This window comes from Mustelus asterias, chromosome 2 (assembly GCF_964213995.1).
Source record: "Mustelus asterias chromosome 2, sMusAst1.hap1.1, whole genome shotgun sequence".
Taxonomy (NCBI): Eukaryota; Metazoa; Chordata; class Chondrichthyes; order Carcharhiniformes; family Triakidae; genus Mustelus; species Mustelus asterias.
The window spans coordinates 144,205,930-144,233,059 of NC_135802.1; the positions used below are offsets into that span (position 1 = coordinate 144,205,930).

At 42.7% G+C, this 27,130-nt stretch overlaps 1 protein-coding gene across 1 annotated transcript in view; it reads left to right on the forward strand.

Moving 5' to 3' along the window:
* The window catches only part of LOC144511900 (collagen alpha-6(VI) chain-like), a 138,807-nt gene that overhangs the window by 75,502 nt on the left and 36,175 nt on the right, over positions 1–27,130 (forward strand). Inside the window, exons 18-26 of the mRNA XM_078242338.1 lie at positions 453–515; positions 7,696–7,761; positions 7,875–7,928; positions 10,035–10,070; positions 10,478–10,540; positions 14,463–14,525; positions 18,013–18,075; positions 19,770–19,832; positions 22,578–22,628. Of these exons, the coding sequence (XP_078098464.1) occupies positions 453–515; positions 7,696–7,761; positions 7,875–7,928; positions 10,035–10,070; positions 10,478–10,540; positions 14,463–14,525; positions 18,013–18,075; positions 19,770–19,832; positions 22,578–22,628 (522 nt within the window). The remainder of the gene's footprint in view (positions 1–452; positions 516–7,695; positions 7,762–7,874; positions 7,929–10,034; positions 10,071–10,477; positions 10,541–14,462; positions 14,526–18,012; positions 18,076–19,769; positions 19,833–22,577; positions 22,629–27,130) is intronic.

The window sequence follows — 27,130 nt, forward strand, 5'->3', positions numbered from 1 at the left end:
CATTGAGGAACTCAGATTGTATAAATTGCAAGATTTGAACTGGAGTGTTTAGTTTTATCTGAATCTGTAATAGCTGTTATGGCCTGGTTAGGTTCTAGGATCAGGAGTTGAGAACAGATTGTGTGGGGGTTGGGGGGAGCGAGTGACTGCTATCTGTAGCTTACCTTCTTGATTGTGCGGAAGTATAATACTTTCCTTTGATTTTTCAGCCAGGATCAGAATCCCATGATGTGAAAGCTAATAGGGCCAGTATATCATTTCACTGGAAGTGCTTCAGTTTTCCAGCATGCCGCAGTTACATATAAACCCTTAGTGAATTGTATTTTTCATCTGGCTGGGGTGCATCATGTTGCTGGACAGTGAAATCATTCTTCCCTGTGGAATAAATTGAATTGATCTGCTATGTATTGAAAATATTTTGGAGAACTAATACTGTTTGCCTTAATTTCTAGGGTAGAAAAGGCCTAAAAGGTTTGCCAGGTGATCGTGGAGAGACTAATTCCCGAGGAGACCCTGTAAGTAATCTCTAGAAAAGGGCTAGTACAATACTCAAAGACTGTAAGGAACACTCTTCCTGCTGCCCTGTTTGGGCCTGCTTGAGAATGTTATCTATGGAATGTAGCTAGTCAGGATTGAATAATGTAGACTCTAATGTTAGATTGATGTTTGAGGGCTTTTTGAGATGATGAGTTGTACTGCAATGTCGCTTTTTTATGGTCAACCACATACCTGAATTGCATGGAGAACTATCATTATACTGAGTTATCAAACCTGGTTCTGAAAAATTCACACAGGTAAAATTTGTGTTTGTTAAAATTGGGGCTGGATTTCACATTCTCCTGCTGATGAGTTTGATGAGAGGGGGCATACGAAATCCAACAGGTGGCCTTCACACCACCTATCTGGCCTCTCCTGACCCATCTGAAATTTTGTGGGGGAGGCATTGGTGGTCCCCTACCACAGGCCTATTAAGGTCCTGAAGTGGTCAATTAATAGCCACATAAGTGTCTTTTTCCCACTGATGCTGGTGTTTTATCCAGAGCAGAGTCAGGTCCAACCATGAAGGAATGCCAGCAGGTTTAGCTCTGTGGTCTGGTGGCAAGTAAGTGCCCACTCAGTCCATCAGAGGCAATTTGCACTCCCCTCCCCCTCCCCCCCTCACCTGCCAGTTCATCACCCCCCTCCCTTTTAACTGTCCCCCTGGACTCTTGAATTTGGCTCCCTCAACCCTCACCACTCAGCCCCCTTGTTCCCACTCTCATACTTGCTGAGCCTCCCGAGCCTGGATTTCTCATGGTGGGGGATTGCCTGTAATCCCAGCTGTGGCTCCCAAAGGCATTGCTGGGACATGCACAGCTTCCATCCAATCTGACACTGGGGAGGGTCGTCGTATATTGAAACCAGGTAAATGCAGAGCCTATTTTCAAATAGGGCAACACAGTAGACACATAATTCAACCCCATGTAAAATAATGGAACTGATTATCTAAAGTGAAAATATGTCCAATAATGACCGAGTGGTCAACATGAATTCGTAAGGGGAGATCCTAACTAATCACTCACCTTTGTGTGCTATTTTCCTACTCTGCTGTTCTTATCTCCTCTGTTACAACTCTCAGATATTTACTCCCATTTTTGTCTAATTGCAATCTACTATCCCTGAATAGTTTCACTGGGTCTTTAGCAAGTGTTAACTCGGAATCTGACTGTAATTTCATCGGCTTGCTGCAACATGATCACAAGCCATTTTGCCGTGCAGAATAGCATTGGTCAAATACTATGAGATGGTTATCAAACTGGCCATCGATTTTGTTTCATATTTCTTTTGGGTTTCAAAACTTAGATTTCTGCAGTTTACAGAAAGATTCTCAAATTCACTTCATACTGTTTTGAAAGTATTGTTCTATTCTTGGACAGTTGAGTTACATTTTAATGGAATGTGTGAAAAACACCTTTCATTTCCTCAACTATTGAATATGCCAGAGTGTAAAGTTTAAGGTTTAAAGTCTATTTATTAGTTTTACAAGTAGGCTTATATAAACACTGCAATGAAGTTACTGTGAAAATCACTTAGTTGCCACACTTTGGTGACTGTTTGGTGCACTGAGGGGCAATTTAGCATGGCCAATGCACCTAACCAGCACATCTTTCTCATAGAATCATAGAAATTACAGAAAGAGGCCATCCGGCCCATCGAGTCTGCGCCAACTACAATCTCACCCAGGCCCTATTCCTGTAACCCCACACATTTACCTTGCTAATCCCCCTGACATTAGGGTCAATTTAGCATAGCCAATCAACCTCACCTGCACATCTTTGGAGTGTGGAAGGAAACCGGAGCACCCGGAGGAAACCCACGCAGACACGGGGAGAAAGTGCAAACTCCACACAGACACAGTGACCCGAGGCTGGAATTAAATCTGGGTACCTGGCTCTGTGAAGCAACAGTGCTAACCACTGTGCCATCTTTAATCAAATCCAATTCTTTATGTCTAAATCTGTAACAACTTAAAATCATTCAAATCACTATACCTTATCCATTCTGTAGCCTGACTGAAGTCAAGCTTATCTAGTCAGCTTATATGGAATAAGCTACTTCTCTGTTCTTTTAAGTCTCTTTTGCCAATACATAACTCTTGTCTGCTCCAAACACTTCTAATTTGGCCCTGTCAAAGTCATTTTCTGCTTTTCATGGTTTGTAGACGATTATTAATCAAAGGCAACAACTGCTGTCATTATGATGTGATGTGAATTCTTTTCACATGGAGTCAGATGCAAAGAGGTCTCCAAATATAATTCTGTAGCTATGTTTTCCAGGAATTTTCAGGCTGTGACCCAGGCCATCAAAACTTAGTGCTGTGACATCCAAAGCTGCAACTCTTTCTTTCGAATAACTTGGCTTTCCTCAGCTGCCCTGTATTTACATTATCCAAACAAAACATATTACCCACCCCAATAAAACTGACAGTAAAAGTCAATACAATTTCTCTCTCATAGTTAGAAAGGGCTTCCATTGCTATAGCATTTTAGTTTGACTCATAGAAGCACCTCAAAATGTTTCCCACAACAGCAAATTATTGCCATCATTCTTTATTGGCTGAAAAGTTATAAAAGTTGCACGCAGCAAGGTCCGAGAAATGGCAAAGCAGTCTACATCTTGTGTTGTTGGTTGAAGGAACACTGTTTTTCTCCAAGTAATGCCATGGGGCCTTTAATATGCACCTAGACAAGCCTCATGTGACAGTATTGCCCAACAGTATCAGTATCATACTAATGTGCCAGTCTAGATTATCCTGGTGTTAGCTTTGAACTATGGCATTCCAAGTCAGAGGTGTGAGTGGTACAACTGACTCCAGTGTGACTGGTTATTTAGCAGGCTCGAATAGGCATTTGTGAATAAAACATTCCCAAGAAGAAGTTAGGTAGGATTCTTGTCCTTCTGTTGGGTTTGCATCAGGATGGCCACCAATACTCAACATCGCTACCTGGCCTCTATTTGCTCCTACAACTCATGTTGGCCATGCAGAGTGCTTTAGAGGTAGAAAGTCACCATTCAGTGGCAGGGGTGGGGGTTACAGTCTTACAGGCTTACAGCATTACGGTCTTGGTTCAGCATCTAAATGATTGCAGCCAGTTGTATGATAAACCTTCTACCTATAGTCTGACAGAATACAAGGTAGCTGAGGTAGCAACAGACCCGGGTCTGGAAGCAACAACAAAAGTATAAAGCTTTTAAGTTGCATTTGTGGTGATCCTGCTATCTGTAGAAAACTCAAGGACAGAAACTCTCAGAGGAAGTGAGGATGGAAAATTGCCAAAGAGGGCAGTACACTGTCTGGAGGAAAGGGGCAGGCATCGAGACCTTTTTAACCCAAAAAAATGTCACTCAGTGCCAAAAAAGGTTCAATGACATTACGTGCATGGCCAAAGTACTCGTCCCAATGCACTCCTTCGACCAGTAGTAAAGCATTCAGCCAACTCATGATCTCTTGTACTCTTTCTGCACCTGGATGTTAGGGGAACTTATTAAAAGAACAGGCAATCTCACCCCCCACCCCCAAAAATGATTGTGGTTAGGCCAATTGAAAATTTCAAAATTGAAATTAATAGATTTTTGGTCGGCAAGAGTTATGAAAGATACAGATTGCCATGAAAAAGTTGAACAGTGGACAGGCTTGAGAGCTAATTAGCCTACTCCTGTTCCTATGTTCCTCAAAGCCACTCCACCATCTACAAGACTCATAGGCTGGAGGAAATAGATGTTCGGAGGGAGGATGTCTTGGCAGTTTTGAATAAACTGAAGGTCGATAAGTCCCCTGGGCCTGATGAAATGTATCCTAGGATTCTTTGGGAGGCAAGGGATGAGATTGCAGAGCCTTTGGCGTTGATCTTTGGGTCCTCGCTGTCCACGGGGATGGTGCCAGAGGACTGGAGAATGGCGAATGTTGTTCCTCTGTTTAAGAAAGGGAATAGAAATGACCCTGGTAATTATAGACCGGTTAGTCTTACTTCGGTGGTTGGTAAATTGATGGAAAGGGTCCTTAGGGATGGGATTTACGACCATTTAGAAAGATGCGGATTAATCCGAGATAGTCAGCACGGATTCGTGAAGGGCAAGTCGTGCCTCACAAATTTGATAGAATTTTTTGAGGAGGTAACTAAGTGTGTTGATGAAGGTAGGGCAGTTGATGTCATATACATGGATTTTAGTAAGGCGTTTGATAAGGTCCCCCATGGTCGGCTTATGATGAAAGTGAGGAGGTGTGGGATAGAGGGAAAGTTGGCCGATTGGATAGGCAACTGGCTGTCTGACTGAAGACAGAGGGTGGTGGTCGATGGAAAATTTTCGGATTGGAGGCAGGTTGCTAGCGGTGTGCCGCAGGGATCAGTGCTTGGTCCTCTGCTCTTTGTGATTTTTATTAATGACTTAGAGGAGGGGGCTGAAGGGTGGATCAGTAAATTTGCTGATGACACCAAGATTGGTGGAGTAGTGGATGAGGTGGAGGGCTGTTGTAGGCTGCAAAGAGACATAGATAGGATGCAAAGCTGGGCTGAAAAATGGCAAATGGAGTTTAACCCTGATAAATGTGAGGTGATTCATTTTGGTAGGACAAATTTAAATGTGGATTACAGGGTCAAAGGTAGGGTTCTGAAGACTGTGGAGGAACAGAGAGATCTTGGGGTCCATATCCACAGATCTCTAAAGGTTGCCACTCAAGTGGATAGAGCTGTGAAGAAGGCCTGTAGTGTGTTAGCTTTTATTAACAGGGGGTTGGAGTTTAAGAGCCGTGGGGTTATGCTGCAACTGTACAGGACCTTGGTGAGACCACATTTGGAATATTGTGTGCAGTTCTGGTCACCTCACTATAGGAAGGATGTGGAAGCGCTGGAAGGAGTGCAGAGGAGATTTACCAGGATGCTGCCTGGTTTGGAGGGTAGGTCATATGAGGAAAGGTTGAGGGAGCTAGGGCTATTCTCTCTGGAGCGGAGGAGGCTGAGGGGAGACTTAATAGAGGTGTATAAAATGATGAAGGGGATAGATAGAGTGAACGTTCAAAGACTATTTCCTCGGGTGGATGGAGCTATTACAAGGGGGCATAACTATAGGGTTCGTGGTGGGAGATACAGGACGGATATCAGAGGTAGGTTCTTTACGCAGAGAGTGGTTGGGGTGTGGAATGGACTGCCTGCAGTGATAGTGGAGTCAGACACTTTAGAAACATTTAAGCGGTTATTGGATAGGCACATGGAGCACACCAGGATGATAGGGAGTGGGATAGCTTGATCTTGGTTTCAGATAAAGCTCGGCACAACATCGTGGGCCGAAGGGCCTGTTCTGTGCTGTACTGTTCTATGTTCTATGTTCTAAGACTCAATTAGTCGGCACTGTAGTGCAACGTGTACCAATTGCCTCATTGGATGTAGCTGCAGCAGCATGTAGAAGCTTGGCAGCACTAAGAATAGAGCTCTTAGCTTGTTCACTGTTCCAGACACCCAATATCCACTACTTCCAACACTGACATATTGTGACTGTGCTGTGTATGACCTATAAAGTGCACTATTACTTCAACACCATGTTCTTCCCTTGAAACCTCTATTTCAGAGAAGAATAACGATGTTGTTAAACACCATCATCTATAAGTTCCCCTCCACATTGTTCAACATCCTGACTAGGATATCTATCCCCATTCCTTCATAATCACTGGGACTATATTTGGGAAGCTTCCACCTAACTCATCACCAATAAGGACTGTAATGGTCCAAGCAGAAGACCCAACATCACCTTCTCAGAGAAACTAGAGATGTGTAGTAAATATGGGTTTATCAAAATCACTAACATCTCAAGGACTTCATATAGCCTAAAGTAAGCACAGATTGAGCACATTGTGAGTTTCTTTCTGTGCATGTTTTCAACTTCCAAAAGTTGGATGCTGGGAAAGATATGGAAACTTCTGTTCCATTGAGGAATTTGGCAGTAATCTTGAACAATGTGAGAGATATTTTGAGGGTGTGGAGTCACAAGCAGATATTGAAAATGAGACCTCGAAATGCCTGTAATCTGCTCTGTAACAAATCATGAAGGTCCATGGGCCTGACCTGACCTCTGATTTGTCTATGGAATACCTAGTCCTTAGTCATGAGTGGTATGAACAACAGAGGTCCTGAAACAACTCCAAAAGTGCATTAATAAATACAATTCAGTACAAGAAAACAAGGTTGCATTTGAGGACACAAAATGGCCATCTCCAACCTGTATTTCTCACACGTTCTATCACTGCATTTATAGTGGTATTAATTGTTTGAGGTGGAAATGCATTGGAATGGATCAGAGAAGCTGATTGTTCGTAGTTAGGTTCGTAGTGTGGCATATTTATGTGTACTAGAAGCTACATATGCCCTGTTCTTTGAAGAAAAAAAGAATGTGTACTGATATTGCACTTGGTTCAGCTAAACAAAATAAGTGAAGGCCATTCATTGGTTCATTCCTCAGGGTAATGCCTTGGCCAATTAGAGTCAAGCTGCTTGGTTTAAAATTTCAAATGATGCTTGACAGTTAACTGTTAGTCACCATCAACTAGTGCATTCTCAGTGGCAATGCCCCAACCAATCAAAGTCCACTTGTCAACCAATTTGCACTCTCTTCTCAAATAGTATAAAATATTGTTCCCTTTACATTTGATATTTTTGATGAATGTAAGACAAAAAAGCTTCAACAAAAAAAGTCTATTTTTTCAGTAACCATCAAGTACTGCACTATCAAATGACTACTAAAAGGGAATGGTTGAATCAATGGAAATGACAGTTGAGTGGAATGATAACCCTGTTCTCTCTGTTTAGCATTCCTCAACTCAGATTCGGCTGAGTTAAGAAATTTGAGATTATTGGTGTAAATACATTGGGAAATAGGGACAGTAAATGCCTCTAACTGATCGTCAGTATGTTGACCACTTTGAGAACCCTACACCAGCACCGATCTTGCTGACCTACAGTAGCTAAGTCACAATGCACACAATCCTGGTTTGAATAGTTTCTTGAAATCCACAAAATGCATTATTCATGCTGTATCTGTAATTAGTGCTTGCCAGAACTAACACCATTTGATGAATCATTTGGATCGCTGTATTTTAGCAAACTGTCTACCAATGGTCTTTTTTTTGGCAAAGGTTTTATGACTTTTTCTGTGTTTCTGTCAAAGGGTGAACCTGGAACCAGCAGCATCATTGAAGGTCCAAAGGGTGAAAGAGGAAACCCTGGTCAAGTGGTACATTAGCTTTGTGTTTCTAAGAATCTATTTAATAATTTATAGAGAGCTGTCATTTTCATTCACAGACTTGATAATTCTAAAACCAATAACAGTGAAACATTATTTTACAGGGCGATGCAGGAAGAAGTGGTAATCCAGGAAAACATGGTGATGTCGGAAATCTTGTAAGCAAGTCTCTGTTACATTCGTCGAGTTCACTGCAGTTCCATAAAACTTACTCATCCAAATTATTATTTTTTAAATCAAAATCATTATTTCACATTTACTGATCCAGTCCCAATGTAAACAGAAAAGATAGCTTTGATAAATAAGGGGATCAGGGGTTATGGTGAAAAGGCAGGAGAATTGGGTTGATAAAAATATCAGCCATGATTGTATGGCGGAGCAGACTCGATGGGCCGAGTGGCTTAATTCTGCTCCTATGTCTGATGGTCTTATGGCTTGACTAAAGGAGTTTAATTACCCAGAGAACATTTCAAACTGGGGACAAGTTTTCAATTTGACAATTATTGATACAATTTCATCCTTTAACTAATTTTACTTAAAATGAAATATGACCATAAATTAGTTTACTGTTTCAATTAAATTATCAAATTAGAAAATATAGCTATTAATGTCTAATCATGTTTAAAGTCAAGTAATTTAGATGTTTTAGGACTGTATACAATCAGCCACCACCCCCACCAGCTCACCAACCCTCCCAATGACAGGAAAGGTGGAAAATCCCACCCTCAGTGTACATATTAACACTTGCAAGCAGGCTCTTCGAATCAACTGTGAACAGAGTCAAGCAGTTGTGAAACGATTAGGCAGTTCAATTGCAGCCAAGAGCCAATGAAATATCCCAATTAAACAAACACACACCAGAACTGCAGGGCAAGAATTTCTGCTCTGTCAAATATTTTGTCCTCCCTGAGGAGATTCCTGTGATGGGCAGGACTGGAAAAGTTCTATCTTAATAGAATACATACTAGAATACATAAAGATATTGGGAAAGATTTCAATGATTAGACATTGTTATCATTCTAGGCTACACTTCCAATCTTGTAAAAAGCATTCTACCATTTTATCCATTTCATGAATCTTTATAGTTTCTCTGAAGACTTTTTCACATTTACAATGTTGAACTTTTACTTGACAGCTTGCCAGTTGGCAGAAGTACAAACCCGTCAAACATATTACTTCAAAAGTATTTACAGGCTGCAGCACAGCACTGCCATGACTCACATGAATAAACACAGATACCACTCATGCTTCAGCATTTAATGATGAACTTTAAAGGAGACTAACCCATTTTACTTCCCTTTTAAGTCTTCTTGCTCATGGTTTATTCCTCCACACAGCTGGTGTACAACTCAATTGCAGCTAAGGTCCAGCCACCTCCCGGAAAATTAAAAAAAAACTTTCCAGACGTATGCTCCTAATAACCCACAATCCTGTCAATTACCTCCTTATTAGGGGTGGATTTATTCCAGGGCCCACTAACACCCTTGTGAAAATTCCGAAGGGCAGAAACAAAAACATGCCACTTGGCGGTCTTTTCCTTATGGTCCTGCCTCTGATTAGTCCCAAAGGTTTGTCCTTTTGCGTCAGCATAAGACAGTGGCTACGAAAGTAGGTGGATGTGTTGGTGCGAACACAGAAGCCAAAGGTGATGGCTTCACTTTTCCCTGTGCTTACCGGAGGAAAATGTGATTCATCCATGACTGGAGGTGGAGGGAAGTTCTCTGGCCTCTCTGCAGCGTGTTTCTTGTGGCAGGAGGTGCTGCGCCATTTACCAATGGTGGGATCTTCAGGTCCTGCCGTTGTCAAAGGGATTTCCCATTGATTGCACCCCATGCCGCCAGGAAACCCACAGCAGGGGTCTGCCATCAGCAACACCAGAACAGAATTAAAGCCCGGGTGCTTGAAAAACAGACTGATGGCCAACTTACTGAAGAGGTCAAGGGAAGTACTGAAGAGCATGGGTGGGTGGTGAACAGGGGGAGAGGATGCCATTAAGTGCATATGAAGGCTGATCCCATAAGTGCAGATAATGTCACCAAGGAACAGCATAAAGGAGATGAAGAGTAGAGACCAAGACTGAATCTTTGGGAGACTCCAGAGGTGTTAGTTTTGGGATGGAATTGGAAGCCTAATATTCCTACAAGTTAATTTAATTTTATCTCTTCCCTATATTTATAGACAAAAAAATTGGAATGTCTATTAATTTTCAAAAGTTTAATCTGATAAGAATAACAGATTTAAAAGAACATTTTCACTTTGTTTAGGGTGCAAATGGTGAGAGAGGACAACTGGGTGCACAGGTAAGATTTTATTTTATTCACAGTAGCTTAGCTTTTACATACCATGTGATTGCAGATAAATGCTGGTATTGTGAACAGGAAGAGTGAAAGAAGTAGCTTGAGCCAGGGAATCTCAGAATTAGCAAAGACATTTTGTTTAAAAGTGTTTTGACAATTTATTTTAATAGAAGGCATCTGCTGCCACATCATTGCTGGTGAACAATTGAGGTAGATGGCTGGGAGAGAATACATATTGAGGTAGATGGCTGGGAGGGAATACATACTGACAATTGAAAACAAGTCTCAGCAATGGGACATGTGGTTACTGATTATGCACTGATTATGCCCTTATTTATCTCTTTATTTAAGATGGTAATTGAAGTACCACTATATTCATATCGTTAAATAATACTTATCTTTACATGTAGGGTGCTAAAGGAAATGATGGTAATCAAGGACCTCAAGGAGATCTGGGAATCCGAGGCCCGCAGGTTGTTATCAGTAGTGATTCGATAAGTACATTAACATTGTCTAAGCTCAATGTTTATCTATTTTTCCATGCTGTAGCTTTAATAATATTTCAGTGAGTTACTCAACTGAATGTTATCCCAAGGTGAAAATAATCTCAAGGTTTGTGGAGCATTTATTAATTTTCGAACATTTAACCTGTCATTATTTTACTTAATTTAGTTAAATTCAGATAAATGTGAGGTATTGCATTTTGTAAGACACTTACACAATTAATGGTAGGGCTCTGAGGAGTGTTGTCGAACAGAGAGACTGAGGGATGCAAGTACATAGTTCCTTGAAAGTGGAGTCACAGGTAGGCAGGTTGATGAAGAAGGCTCTTGGTACACTTGCCTTCATCAGTCAGAGCATTGAGTACAGGAGTTGGGACATTATGTTACAACTATACAAGACATTGGTAAGGCCACTTTTGGAGTACTGCGTACAATTCTGCTCGCCTTGATAAAGGAAGGACGTTATTAAACTGGAAAGGGTGCAAAATTGATTTACAAGGATGTTACCAGGACTGGAAGGTTTAAATTACAAGGAGAGGCTGGAGAGGCTGGAAAGGCTGGGACCTTTTTTCCCTGGAGCGTAGGAGGATGAGGGGGTGACCTTCTGGAGTTTTATAAAACCATGAGGGGCATAAATAAGATGAATTCCCCAGGGTAAGAGTGTCAAAAAGTAGAGGGCATAGGTTTAAGGTGAGAGGGGAAAGATTTAATTAATGAGGTTCCATCTCAGACTGTGCCATCTCAACATGGGCTTGAGCAGTTTTGGTGGGTGTCAGGGCAGTGGCGGAGGGGCAGCGACGGGGAGGTGGGGGGCGGGAAGGATGCAGAATCATTGGGAAGCAAGAATGTTACTATCTGGAGTGAGACTAGGAGCTTTCTGATCCCTGATTCCCTTGTCTCTAATTCCATATATCTGTTCTGCCAGTTGATTGATTCGCTGGAGGATTGATCTGTGAGCAACTGTGACACTGAGGGCGCAATTCTCCCAAAACATTTCGAAGTGTTGTTCCTGGGAGGAAAACTGGTGAGAATCCCGGTGGGTCGGCATGAACCAGATTGTCGCGGAGGGCGTGGGGGTGTAAACAGCTAGAAGAGGGGGGGTTGTCAGGGAGAATCCCAAAAGGGGATCTCCCCGGTGCAAATCGCATAATGGTTCCTCTCATGAGATTCTCCGGCCATAACACCATTTGCGCCTGGGTGCACGGGGCTGGAGAATCGTTCCCTGAGACTTTTCAACCAATAAGCCCAGAAACAACATGACAACCACTTGTGTTTCCATTGCAATATCCTGTCATTTCATGCAAGCTGCTATGAGTTCAATGAAAGCTGTGACCTCAGTGTGTCTGCCGTGATGTTGGCCTCAACAGGTCATTGGACAACTGACCAGCCTTTCCACATTCAAGAGGAGGGTTCCAGACTCTGCATCAAGTAACAGGTCAGGCTGGAGGAGAACTGCTCCATCCCTCGCCTAGTCTTATCTAGTAACTTTCAGGCAGGCTATCCATGCACCAAGTATTTAATGTGTTAACTATAGCAGCTCTGTTCGATTTTAGTCTGATTTTTCTAAAGGGGAACTAATATATACCCTTGGCACCTGGCAAGGTAGCATTTGTCCTGTCCTTTCCACCGAGTATAACTGCTGCTCAATAGTGCCCAGTATGTCCCATGAATCGTGCTCTACACCAGTCTGTAAACTTCTGGTCTCTGAGCCGGTGCCTGCAGCAGAGATAGTGGTGGACAAGATTGGCCAAATGTTGTAGACACGATGGGGTCTTGGCCGCTGCTGGTGAGCCAGCGAGAACCCAACGTCACCTCTTTTTGAAGGACCACAGCATTTTGTGTCACTCGGGCAATTGACAGGAGGGCCTTCCTCTGGGATCAAGGACCCCAGGGCAGAAGTCCCATCTGCTGGGAGCATCCAGCCAATCAGAGAAGGCAGCCTCAGGAACCACATAGAGGGGCTTCTTACCCATGGGTCGTATCTTGGACAAGATTGGTGTATACAGATGGAATATGTTGAGATTGTAATGCTGTTGATTGTGTAATGATTGGGAAGTGTGTTTGTGAGGTGGGATCTTGACCATTTGTATTAAATCATTGTATTTTTTCTGGCAATGGAGTCATTTCCTGGGGGCAGATTGGGACCTGCTCGGCAAATTTTCCTCACAATGTCACATTATTTGTCTCTGTGACCCCCTCACTCCAGGTACAGAACGTCCCTCTCCCACTCTACCTTAAGGATCTACAACATCTCATATAAAAACATTCAGGCCGATCTTCCTTTGTCTTTGAGCTATTCTGATATATGCCATTGTCAGTCAACTGGTTCACTCCAAACTTTGAAGTGTGACATGTGTGCATGGAAGCAACTTACAGCCCTCCATGAAAACTACTCCTAATCAGCACTTGAGTGTTAAATTTGCAGCCCTTCTGTATAGTAAGAAGTCTCACAACACCAGGTTAAAGTCCAACAGGTTTATTTGGTAGCACAAGCTTTTGAAGCGCTGCTCTTTCATCACTCAAGTAAGCTTACTAGTTAACACTGCAATGAAGTTACTGTGAAAATCCCCTAGTCGCCACACTCTGGCGCCTGTTTGGGTACACTGAAGGAGAATGGCCAATGCACCTGAGCAGCATGTCTTTCGAACTGTGGGAGGAAACCCATGCAAACACGGGGAGAACGTGCAGACTCCACACAGACAGTGACCCAAGCCGGGAATCGAACTCGGGTCCCTGGCACTGTGAGACAACAGTGCTAACCACTGTGCCACCGTGCTGTTATATTTGAGACGCCGCTACATAAAATGATAATGGCGACCCAAACCTTTTAAAGTGTTAACAAATGTCTTAAAGGAGGAGAGGTTTAGAGAGAGAATTCTGGAGTTTAGAACCTGGGCAGCTGAAGACACAGAATGGTGAAATTATTAAAATAGGGATGCGAACTATCAGAATTAGGAGTAGAGATATCTCCGAGAGCTTAAAGCTAAGGAAGAAAACTGGGCTAGGGAGGGGTGAGACCATGGAGGGATTTGAAAAAGTGAATGAGAAATTTAAATGTTCTATTGGGAGCCCATTTGGGGAATGAGTACACAGGTAATGATACTGTGGTGGAAGTGTGCTGTTATTGTCATGGAATGCATATTAGTTCTGTTTAAACTCTTATTTGGAACATTAGAAATTTTAATCACACAGAAAAATGTCATTATAAAATGTTGCTTTGTCAGGAGCAGTAATGGTGAATGGAAGCTTCATCTATGTTAATGCTGCTTGCTGACCTAACAGCTACATGATGGGTTCTTTTTTGTATCCCACTGACCCTTTAGTATGCACCACGATTTAATAGCGTTTAATGAATGAATCCATTTGAGTTAAGACAGCCTGTACTGAATCGCCTGCCTCACTCAATAATCTAGTCATGTTCAAAAAAGCTAAATAGAAATATTTTCAACTTCATGGCCGGGTTCCAGGTACAGAAACAGGAATTTACACTGTTTTTAATGATGCATGAAATGATTCTTAGGTAACGTTTGCAACAGAATAATAATTAGTGACTCCAGAAATGTGTCAGATTTGATATAATCCAACCTGACTGAGCCTGTTTTGGGACTTGTGAGAAGGGACCCCCTCAAAATGAATGCCACACAGGGTTTTACTGATGATCCACCATACTGAGTTTCCTAACTGGGTGAGAGCTCCAAAATGTGTGATAGAATGAATCTTTAGCTGGTTTTAATCTTGCTGGATGACAGCAGACATTCTGCTTAGGGTATGATGACCGTTGATGGAATTCCCATTGATAAAACAAGCCGTGACCCGGATGGATAGTTACTGCCTTAAAAACATATCTACCCTAGTTTACAAACAATTATTGACACTCCTTTTTTTATTGCAGGGTACACCAGGTTCTTCTGGTGTTCCAGGTCGGAAGGGAGAATTGGGAGCTCGAGGTCGACAGGTTTGTAATGGACCCGAGTCTCAGTGTGTCCGTAATGAAGAGGTTTTGTGCAAACTTAGGTCAGATTTGTGCAAATCATTCCGCTGAGCCATTGTAAAGGAGACGACAGAATAATTTAGAACCTAAATGGTTATGAAGGTCTGTTTACAATCATGCTGTGCGACAATCACATCTGTTTGCCTCAGGGCACAGTATTATTCTGTTCACTCCCTGAGTGCTGCTCACATTGATTCTAAAGAGATTAAAATATTTCAATTCAAAATTTCCATAGCCTGGACAAAAAATACTTAAGTGCTTCAAGCCAATTTGGGGGTGCACTGGATTATGAAAATGAACAGGAAGCAGAGATACTGAGAGGGGTGAAAATGACTGGAGGAACCGAGGGGTGGGGGGTGGAAAATACCACTGAGATAGTAAGTTGCAGCACAAGGGATTGGTTGCAGAAGCAGTCGACTCCTAGGTTCAGGTAGTCGAGTGCTCACACTGATCTGGGAACAGAGCACAACGTGAACTGACAAGAGGTTCTCTGGTGAAATATGAATGACATTGACAAGAAACACAAGTTTCAGACAGGTAGCAAGAGGCTCTGCAGAGATGGGTCAGCTGAACATGCAGTGAAAATACTCCTAAATGGTGGCTGGGTCAGAGGTTGTTGTGGGCTTTTACATAGAATCATAGAATCCTTACAGTGCAGAAGGAGGCCATTTGGCCCATCGAGCCTGCACCATCTCCCTGACAGAGTATCGTACCCAGACCCTATCACCGTAAACACCACGTATTCACTCTGCTAGTCCCCTGACACTAAGGGGCAAGTTAGCACGGCCAATCAACCTAACACACATCTTGTGGGAGGAAACCAAAGCGCCCGGAGGAAACCCACGCAGAAATGAGGAGAACGTGCAAACTCCACACAGACAGTGACCCAAGGCTGGAATTGAACCAGGGTCCCTGGAGCTGTGAGGCAGCAGTGCCACCGTACCGCCCTTTGAATGGATGGAATAGTCAAACAGATCATGAGTCAGGTGCCCTGATATCCATGCCAGAAATTATGATATTGCCTGGAGTCCTGTCCTATCTGTAAATTGGAAACTTTGGCTCTGTGTCCCAGTGAAGGATACTGCTCAAGGCAACACCGTGTTCTGGACTTTGGCACTGAACCTCTCACTTGGAACAACAGTGACATCCAATGGCAAGAATTGGTACTGAATAAGCTGTAATTGTGAGCTGGATTTTTTTTGTTTGATGGACTTTCGTCACAACTGCAGGTAACCAACTCATTTAACACTTAAACAGAATTCACTCCGCTAACAGTCCAGGGATGAATTTTAAAATTTGGTTTCAATTATTTTTTTGATTAAAGAGATTTTTCTTCTTTTCTGTTCATTTCCATAATCGAGTCTTGATCTAGTGCACCTCCAAATTGGCTTGAGGCTCCCAAAATTTGCATTGTTTTAACTTGCATTCTCTTCCAATGTCAATGTTTCTCCCTTCTCTCCATTACCAGTGAGGATCATTACTTTTTTGTTGGGATACCTTACTCTACTGCTAATTATTAATGCTTTAATGATAACAGTAAATATCCACAGGCTAGATGATAGTTGGAAATGTCATTGTGGAGCTAATCCTGTCTTCATCTAACCTACATATATACTTGCCAGCAGGAATTTTGGAACAATGGGCATAAACAGGAACACTGGCTGTATTTCCCCTCTCTCCAGCCGAAATGTATTAAGTCCGTTTTTTGATTTGTTCAGGAGACGTGGGCATCGCTGGCTGGGCCAGCATTTACTGCCCATCTCTAATTGCCCTTGAATTGAGTGCTTGGCATTTCAGAATCACCCCCATTGCTGTGGATCTGGAGTCATATGTAAACCAGACCAGGTAAAGGTGTCAGATTTCCATCCCTAAAGGGACATTAGTGAACCAGGTGGGTTTTTATAACAATTGACAGTGGTCAACTTTTAATTCCAGATTTTTATTGAATTCAAGTTTCATCATCTGCCGTGGTAGGATTCGAAGCCGGGTCCCCAGAGCATTACCCGGGGCCTCTGGATTATTAGTCCAGTCACAATACCACTACACCACTGCCTCCCCCAAGGATTATAATCCAACCTACTGTCACCCTGATTGAGATTAGCTAATTTAGCACAGATCAGGGATTAAAGTTGAGATCTTCCTCTTCTTCATACTCAGTGATTCACTGGATAAACCTACTGAACCGGGGGAAAGCCCCCAGGCCAGATATGCTTAAATAAAAGGCTTAATAAATGACACAAAAACTACAAATGACAGGTGCATGAGCTGCATGTGTAGAATCTCAGAAACTACACTGTGGAGATGTGATGAGTGCATGTTCTCATACCTGGCCTCTGAGTAATACTTTCAACCAGCTGTCATCTCGAGTTTCAAAATTTCCACCTAACTAGTTTGATGGACATCTGTCTCCTGTGTAATGGGTAACCTATATTGAATAACTGAACTATCAGCTCCCTCAGCAAGATGTACCATGTGCATTTGCCTTAGAATAAATGCATCAGGCTTACCGTGTAATGTGCATTAATACATGTCATTTGTGAGTGTGGATATTATAAAATTTGCACATCCACAACCATATTTCTTTCTATATGAGTATACAACAGCATTGTTGTTGGGTGCAAAAATAGCTACATGGCTATTGTTAGTGGTGCCCTGAGGTCTGGTGGAAGCAGAAAGTTTAGTAAAATTGACCTGCCTTTCCTGATGCTACGGAAATTATGTTCGTGGGTGCATTGCTTCAATATCCTACATGTGGCAACCGATTCATGTATTGTCCCTTCTGGTGTCAGGAAGAACACTGAACATCAAAGTTGAAGACAGCAATGACTTTCGCTGCATTGCTAGCGCAGTATAGAGTGGATTGCCCTTCGGTTGAACCTTAACATGAAATTAAGACTCTCACAGAGGTTGTTGTCTGTGTACATTGCCAGATATAATCCCAAACCATGAAGACTCAATTTTCAATTGCAGTTCTGTGCTGAGCTGATCTCAAGAATGCTACAATCTAACTCAATGCCAGGGGGACCCTTGAGTGAAAATATCAGCTAATCCTCTTGCTGATCTCTATCCTCTAGTAAAGAATGGAAGGTATTCCTGCATTGGCAACTGATGTGTTTGAATTCTCAGAAACAACCCCAAACGTGACCTAGTCCTTGCTCCTGATTTGCGTTGGGAGTGTAGTGCTACTCTATGCTGCTCCAACCCTTGTTGCAAGAGACGAATCAGTGAGATAATAGCCCAATCATGCTCAAAAACAATGATCATGTTGACAGGTCACTGCTTCATGATTTGTAGGAATTTCCATTTCATTTTAAACCTACAATCTGTAAAGCACACCTTGATAAATATAGGTGAACTTCAAGAATTACAACTGTTTCTAACTTGGATTTCCTTAGCCATTGTGAAATATGAAGCCACAATAATCGATACTTCTATATTATTTGTATGCTAGGGTCCAGCTGGAGCGACAGGTCCTCTGGGAATAGATGGTGATCTTGGTCACATAGGGAGAACTGTAAGTATCATTATTTGCTCTTTACTCAACATAGACAACATGATTATCAATGAATTGGACATAGGCTGCAATTTTACCGTCCCGCCCATCATGAGAATCGGAGCCGGTGAGGGACGGAGAATAGAAAGGTCCATTGACCTCGGGCAGGATTTTATGGTTTTGGATGATTGAGGCCGTAAAATCCTCACCTGGAATTCTCCCATCCCGCCCGCCACTGGAATTTTAGCGGGCGGGGCAGAGAATGTGAAACGCCATTGACGGTCGGGTGGGAATTTCTGGCTTTTAGACCAGTGCGGCCAGAGAATCCCGCCCCATAGTGTCGATTATAAATTTGACCTTTCTTGATGATAGTAGGAATGTTTAAACATTTCGAAGGAGAAGGAAAGGTGGGACCAAAAATGTTGGTATTTAGTGGAATTAAGTTTAAAGATAATTTCATTTATATTGGGCGTGATCTTACCGGCCATTCACGCCACGCTCCCGCTGCAGCGAGGTTGGGGAACTTGGCGCCCAACCAAATCTCCATTCACTGCAGCGGGATGGGAAAATCCCGCAGGCGTGAACGGCCATAAGATTCTGGCCATAGTGAGTTTCAAGGCTTGAGGATGTTTTAAAGTGCCTTACAGTCAATGAAGTATTTTTGAAGCGTTCTAATGCTGACAACATTATATTTATTATAATGGGAAAAGATACCATCAGGGCCAGAGAGTTTGGGCAGAATTTTGATTGCCACTGGGGCGGGGGGGGGGGGGGGGGGGGGGGGGGGGCGTGTACTCCACTGTGAACCTGGGGTTAAACCCCTCTTCCCCCGCCAAAACTGGCCTTGTGGTCAGGAACCTCTGCAATCGACATGACAGGTTTGTAGGTGACTTCTCCTTCATAAGAAAGACACATTATTGAACTGTAACCCTGCTGCATCTGGGTCTGTTCACTCAATAATATTTCACAATGTTTAATCATTTGGAACTTTGCACCATCACATCTTCATTGTAGCTTTTGCAGTTGGCAACCTGTGGCGATTTCAATTTTTGTATATTTTTGTATATGTTCCCAGGGTGGAAATGTCTACTACGAGAGGACACAGGTTTAAGGTGCTGGGGGATAGGTACAGGGGAGGTATTAGGGGTAAGTTTTTCACACAGAGGGTGGTGGGCGAGTGGAATCGGCTGCCGTCAGTGGTGGTGGAGGCGAACTCAATAGGGTCTTTTAAGAGACTCCTGGATGAGTACATGGAGCGTAATAGGATGGAGGGTTATAGGTAGGTCTAGAAGGTAGGGATGTGTTCGGCACAACTTGTGGGCCGAAAGGCCTGTTTGTGCTGTAGTTTTTCTATGTTTTTCTATGTTTCTATGTAAGGAATTATGTTAGAGGTAAGAAAAGGTTATAGGATACAATTGATGAGTTGCCATTTCTGAAAGAGTTTATGGAGAGAGAATCTTGTGAGCTATTAATAAACTGTACTGGCTTTTATAAAGTTTTGAGGTATAAAACCCTTCTAATTAAAACAAACTCTAAGGTCCGAATTTTTATTGATTCAAAAAATTAATAGGATTATCAAGATCTTACACCTAATTCCTAATTATGTACTTTTGTTATATGAAGCCCTGTGCTGAGAGTGCTAAGTTGTAAAATGTATCCTTATGTTCCCTGGAATATACTCGTATTAGTAACTAGTTTCTTGGAATATTTAACAGGGCCCACCTGGAAACCCTGGAGAGAAAGGTGTGAGAGGGATAGGGGGCCCTCGTGGGATGATGGTAAGCCTTTTCTGTTTTCCTTCAATTTATCCTTTCTTACAAAACACTTTCTGGCAAAAGAATAATAATTGATCACAAATGATCGAGAAGCGCAATACAAATAAAGTTGAAGAGCTCCAACTCGGTTACTAATCATGTGGAGAAACATTCTTGATTCTGCTATTTCGTACATTATACTGAAATCCAAAATATAGTACATTTTTGTTCAAGCATTAGGGCTGCAGTAGCAATGTGACTTTCTATTTCCAATAGTTCTGGGAGAATAACATCTATGGGAAACAGCAAAAAGTTAAAGTTTGTTTATTAGTCACAATTTGGCTTACATTCACACTGCAATGAAATTACTGTGAAAATCCCCTCGGTGCCACTCTCAGGCACCTGTTCGGGTACACTGAGGGAGAATTTAGCATGGCCAATGCACCTAACCTGCATATCTTTGGACTGTGGGAGGAAACCAGAGCACCCAGAAACCCACGCAGACACAGGGAGAACGTGCAAACCCCACACGGACAGTGACCCAAGCCAGGAATCGGACCCGGGTCCCTGGCGCTGTGAGGCAGCAGTGCTAACCACTGTGCCATCCTCTATAAAGGGTACAATATAGAAAGGGTAGGATAATAGAATCCCTACAGTGCAGAAGGAGACCATTCGGCCCATCAAGTCTGCATCGACTCTCCGAAAGAGCACCTTACCAGGCCCAACCGCTGCCTTATCCATGAATACAAGGAGAACGTGCGAACTCCACACAGTCACCCAAAGTCAGAATTGAACCCAGGTTCCTGGCGCTGTGTGAGTAACCACTGTGCCACCATGCCATTTAAGACCAATTTCAGAATGTAATATTTACACTGGATGGATTTTATTACCTTGATTAAAAATAAATCTCATTTGTTAGTCCTGAGACAGAGAAATTATGGTAAGAAGTCTCACAACACCAGGTTAAAGTCCAACAGGTTTATTTGGAATTATGAGCTTTTAGAGTGCTGCTCTTCATCAGGTGAGTGGAGGTTAGTTCTCAAACACAGCATATATAGGCAAAGACACAATTGCAAGATAATTTCAGATTAGAATGTGAAGAATGGTTGGAATGTGAGTCTTTCAGATAATCAAGGCTTTACAGGTATGAACAGTGTGCGTGGATAGGGGGATAATCACAGGTTAAAGAGTGTGAATTGTCTCAAGCCAGGCAATTGAAACTTCTTACTGTGCCCACCCCAATCCATCACCAGCATCTCCAGAGAAATTATGGTTCAGGTTCTTAAAATTTGTTTCACTCTAATGGTTGTGGTGGACTATCCATGAATGAGTCACACCTACGTAACCTGGCAATGCATGTCTTAGAGTGAGCAACGGAATGCCAAACATGAGCCTAATTATAAATAAGTTCATGTAATATTTAATGTACAACATTCACATGTCAACTTAGAAACTTTAAAATAGTACATGTTAGATTATCTTCATACATACTAAAATAATTGGTAAAATCTATCAGAGTTCAAATAATTTGCAGTGGCAAAGATAGTAAGGTTTTAAAAGTATGGACACTAAATGACAAGCCAGAAATTTCAGTGATATTTTCCTTATCTTTTTTTGGAATGGAACAATTAACTAGGATGAAACTGATGACTTGGTAAACAGAATTTAGTACAATGCTTTGGTAAAGCATCGACATCTATAATATAACCCAAAGTGCTTAAGGAGTTCTATGTCATATCAGAACTAAGAAACTTGCAGCCAAGCCTGGATCATGTATGTATTTTGAGTAAATACACTGATTTTGTGTTCCCTCTGGGAACTCTGCACTTAGGGAGCACAAGATGGAGTATTGTGCTAAAATGCTTAGCCCCATCATTAACTCATAGTCCTTTAAAGCATGGCTCCCCAATGGTATTGACACACCAGTGAATTAATCCTTTAATTCTTTCATCAGGAGAAATTCTTTCGAAATAAATAAGATGTTAAATAATAATCCTAGTAAACTATGGAGTAGCATTTGGGAGAGTCATGCTCCACCTATGTCTTTTACACATAGCGCCCAGTCTATGGGAATGTATGATCACATGAAGGTATAACAGCCCCAATTGTAGAATCCCTACAGTGCAGAAGGAGGCCGTTTGGCCCTTCAAGTCTGTACCAACCACAATCCCACCCAGGCCTTACTCCCATAACCCCACACATTTACCCTGCTAATCCCCCTGACATTAGAGTCAATTCAGCATGGCCAATCAACCTAACCCACACATCTTTGGACTGTGGGAGGAAACCAGAGCACCCAGAGGAAACCCATGCAGACACAGGGAGAATGTGCAAACTCTACGCAGACAGTGACCTGAGGCCAGAATTGAACCTGGGACCCTGGCGCTCTGGGGCAGCAGTGCTAACTACTGTGCCACCATGTAATGTCTACCCATTGAAACCCAAGCACCACACTAGTTGACAATCCTTTCACTGCATTTCACATCGGTCAGCCCTGTACAATCTAATTGTCTCACTGAATAAAAGACCCCGATATTTACCGGGGTGAGTTTTGGAGTGGGATAGTTTGGAAATCTCGGAAGTGCAAGATTTCTTGAAGACATTGGACATATTCACTATTAGTTAATTATTCTAAAAGATGAGCTTAAGCATATATTGCAACTGTTTTGCTTTTGATTGAATCTACATTTTGAAATATAAAAAGTCAAATAAATTTTTTTTGGATTAAATTGCATAACCACATTGTTGAAAATGTTGCTTGTTATATAGGGGACAGATGGCAAAAATGGATTTGGACTCAAAGGAATAAAAGGCAGAAAGGTAACCATATTGTTATGTATGGAATATGTTCAAAATTCCAGTAAATGTATGGGTCAGCAGATCGAAATTTGATGCATTGTAGCCCTATCTCTAACCCATGATGCTTTCAAGCACTGAATTTACCCTGTATTCTATTTCTTGATCCAAAACTGTTCTTTTTATTTTGCTTTTGAAAACATATTTTTGACTAATGAAGTGTTATTGAGACCACATTTTTGCCTTGTTTTGCCAATAGTCATGCACAGATTAATACTCAGGTTTTTCCCTTTAACCCATTATAGCGACAAGACCATCAGCTTATCATTTCAGGAATTGCTAGTAATGAGAGGGAAATGATCAAATGGAGTAGGAACAATATATTTTCTGTTCAGAAGTGAATGTTTAATGTGCTTGTATAGCATTTCTCTGGGTGCTGTTTTAGTCATCCGTATATAATAGAATGATTTCAAGTCTACATATAAACAGGAAGAGGGCGATTCCATCAAAAAATTCCAAGTGTTGAATTCACGTAAAAACTGGAGTAAATCCCATTGGTTTTTCAGCAGGATTTTCAAAATGAATCTCCCACACTCTGTGCACTGCAGAGTGCACGAACGTAAATCTCTCCAAAAATCCGGGGGCGGTCCCTATTCCTGCTGGAGATGCCGGCAGCATAGCGCTGAGTGGGTCACTGCACATGCGCTGATCTGTCAGCACCACAATCGGCGCATGCGCAGTAGCCCCGACCTGCCGCCCTCCTGGTCGTTGGCCAGCTCAATCGCTGGCCACCCTGCTCCTCTGACCCCGCCATGGCCTTATCGCTAGCCCAGCAAACACATTCGGACCAGCCTTGATCTCCCCCGCCCCCTGGCCCGCCTCGACTTCGCTCCCCACCCCACCCGGCAGCCCCAAACTCCCGATTCCCCTCTCCCCATTGGCAGTACCGACCCCCTGCAGTCTCAACCCCCCCCCGGCAGGCTGTCCGTCACCCCCCCCCCCCCCCCCCCCCCCCCACCTTCCCCCATGCCCAGCCCAGTCATGCCCAGATCGCTGGTCTCCCTGCCTTTGCCACAGGTCCTGACTGCAAAATGGCAGCAGGACTCTCCACCCCCACTGATCGCGCCCTCCCCCCCCCAAACAGAGGCCCTGCCCCTTGACACTGCCCAAGGCCCAGTGGACAGTGCCAAGAAGCCCCCGGGCTTTGCCACTTTGCCCCTTGGGGCAGTGCCAGGGCACCAGCTGGAGTGAACCACTCCGAGCAGGAGGGAGATGTTAGCGGGCCCAGATGCATCAGTCCTGGGCTCGCTAATGGGATGTAAAATAGAGTCAAATGATCACTTAAATAAATTATGCAGATCCATGCCGATTTCTGGAGTGGAGCTGATGGTGCTGGAAATCCGGCTGCCGGAGACTCGCGTAGGCCGTGGTGCCCAGCGGGGAGCCCATGAAATGGTCTCCGCTTAAGTGCAGAGGACTGGGAGAAGCACCCCCGAAATGTTGTAAGAACGCACCAAGCATTTGACCCTAAACCTTACCAATGGGAGTTTCAATCACAGTGCCTCTGACACTGAAAAATGATAGCAGTGCCTGGGAAATTAAGTCTCTAATCTTAAATAAGGTTTGCCTTCCATTCTATCACTGGAACAAGTCTATTGTTACATTATTTTGGTGACAAAAATCATGAGGCTTGGGACACACTTGTGGTATAAATCAGGTGGGGGAGGAAATTGAATGAGACCTCAGAACACTGACTATCAATTGATCTCTTTCTTGTATCTAAACTGCAGTTTAAGAGATCAATATGCAAGCCATTCCCAGGATGGAACGAAGCAGGATTGACTGGGATGTCAATATCAAGGTTACATCCTGCAACTCTCTGGAACTGATAGGCATTTATTTTTGGAATGGGTTCTGGGTACCAAGCCTTTTCTGACCCCCCCACCATCCCAATATTGCAGAGATTTCCAAGATGAGAACTGCCAAGGACGTTAGTGTGGTAAACCACTGTTAAGCTTATTGCCTGTGTGTGTGTGTGACATGCCTGGGCATACCCCTGCCGGCCCTGCCTGAGACTCCTCCCCCGCCCTGGTCCAGGTATAAAGGTGACTGCTCCCAACTAGTTCATCAGCATGGGTGTGCTCCAAGTCTTTTGCGAATAAAAGCCTATTTGTTCTCGCATACAAACTAGTCTTTGCTTGATTGATAGTGCATCAATTAGATCCAAGGACCCCTGCCCTGATTCCATTAATTTCCTGCCACACTTGACATCAACTGGGCTTGACTCCTGACAACAACCCGTATGGCTGACTTCCACTGCCTGTTCATCATAAGTCTTGGAGTCCGGTAGATACAAGACTTCTCTCCTCCTTTGCACCATTCCCTCCAATGCAAAAATGACAGAGGTCATGCTCCGCCATGCTATACTATTTCCCACTGATACAAGACACTCATAATATTGGAGTCTTGCTGGTACATTCAGCTAATCAACAACATGGTTAGCACTGGTTGAATGCTGTAATCATTTAGTACAGCAAGCAGCATGGAATTGGAGTGCTACCTGCGGTTATTGGGTGTTGGTTAATCATACATTGCAATTCCCTTGCTGGATACTCGGGCTACCAAACTTAGCGCCCCCTGAGAGTTTTAACTGTTGAACATTTAGCTTGAGTTTGTGATGCTGTTTGATTGTGATTCCTACAGAGGGAGCTGTTGTGTTGACCTTAAGTAAAGGATTCAGCAAACAATTCAAATATAAATTACAGTTGAATTTATGGTGCTGAGCCCTGCTGGATTATCATTCGGACTGGTGAATATAGGGTGGAGGTCAGAGAGTATTATTTGCAATGCTTCCAAATTTTAGAAGAGTGAAAATTAATCACTGGAAAATTAATAATGCCCTGAATTTGGTGTTCTGACCTTTGCTCCAAATTGTCTGATCAATGTCACAGTAGGATTAGGTATTTTTATTCACTTATGGGTTGCGAGCTTTGTTGGCTAGGCCAGCATTTGTTGCCCATCCCTAATTGTCCTTGGGAAAGTAGTGATAAGCTGCCTTCTTGAAACGCTGCAGTTGATGTGCAGGAGGTACACACTAGTGCCAGCTAATGGACATGCACAGATTTTTCTTTTGCATTCTCACATTGTTAAACACTTGCTGCTTAATAAATCCTTCTGCAAATGTCATAAATCAATGAATCTGCATAAAATTAAAGTATTTTGCACATTTTGATAAATGTAACTTACTACGATATTGGATTTTGTGTCTATACTAAAGTGTGAACAGCTGAAGATTGAAGATTTTATCTGTGTACTCTTTTAGCAAATCATAAACTCCTTAAAATGACAGATTAAGAACATGGTTTAAATAGTGCACAAGAATTTATTGCAACCATGATAAGTATTCTGCTAAAATAGTGGAGAGAGAAACTAATATCAAGATTCTTTAGCTGTAGGGGTGTAAAGAGAATGTACTTATCCAATGGTTCCAGATTTAGCGCACAAATCCAGTGACACATTAACATTATTCAATCTCCAATTCAAACTATTGAAAAAATCACACAGGCAGAGTTTCTGTTTGTCAACACGGGTGGATGCTCTCTCTAAGCAGCAAGACATCTCACCTACCCCCATCCACATTGGCAAGAACCAAAGCTTATGAATCTATGTGTGTGCAATGTTCTTATTTGTTTATTTGCCTCAAAACACAAAGCCTAACAGAACAGACCACTGCAAAGCTTTACAGTGTTTGTCCAGGCAGCAGTATCCAATGTGAAATGGGAATTTCAAACTGAATGCACAGAAGGATCTCCATGACAGATCTATCCCTCAAGCTTCAATGAATGAAACAAATTGCCTGGATAAAAAACATTGCCAGGATCAGGTTTTGGTCAACTGAGTCTGCAGTAAAGCTAAATCAATTCCAAACTTGCATCACCAGACAGATAAAGAAAAGACTTGCATTTTAATAGCACCTTGATCAATGATGAGACAGAGTACAGGGATGAGATAGAGAATCTGGTGAACTGGTGCGGCAACAATAATCTCGCCCTCAATGTCAACAAAATGAAGGAGATTGTCATCGACTTCAGGAAGTGTAAAGGAGAACATGCCCTTGTACACATCAATGGGGACGAAGTAGAAAGGGTCGAGAGCTTCAAGTTTTTAGGTGTCCAGATCACCAACAACCTGTCCTGGTACCCCCATGCCGATACTATTGTTAAGAAAGCCCATCAACGCCTCTACTTTCTCAGAAGACTAAGGAAATTTGACATGTCAGCTACGACTCTCACCAACTTTTACAGATGCACCATAGAAAGCATTCTTTCTGGTTGCATCACAGCTTGGTATGGCTCTTGCTCTGCCCAAGACCGCAAGGAACTACAAAGGGTCGTGAATGTAGCCCAATCCATCACGCAAACCAGCCTCCCATCCATTGACTCTGTGTACACTTCCCACTGCCCCGGCAAAGCAGACAGCATAATCAAGGATCGCACGCACCTTGGATATTCTCTAGAACATAGAAC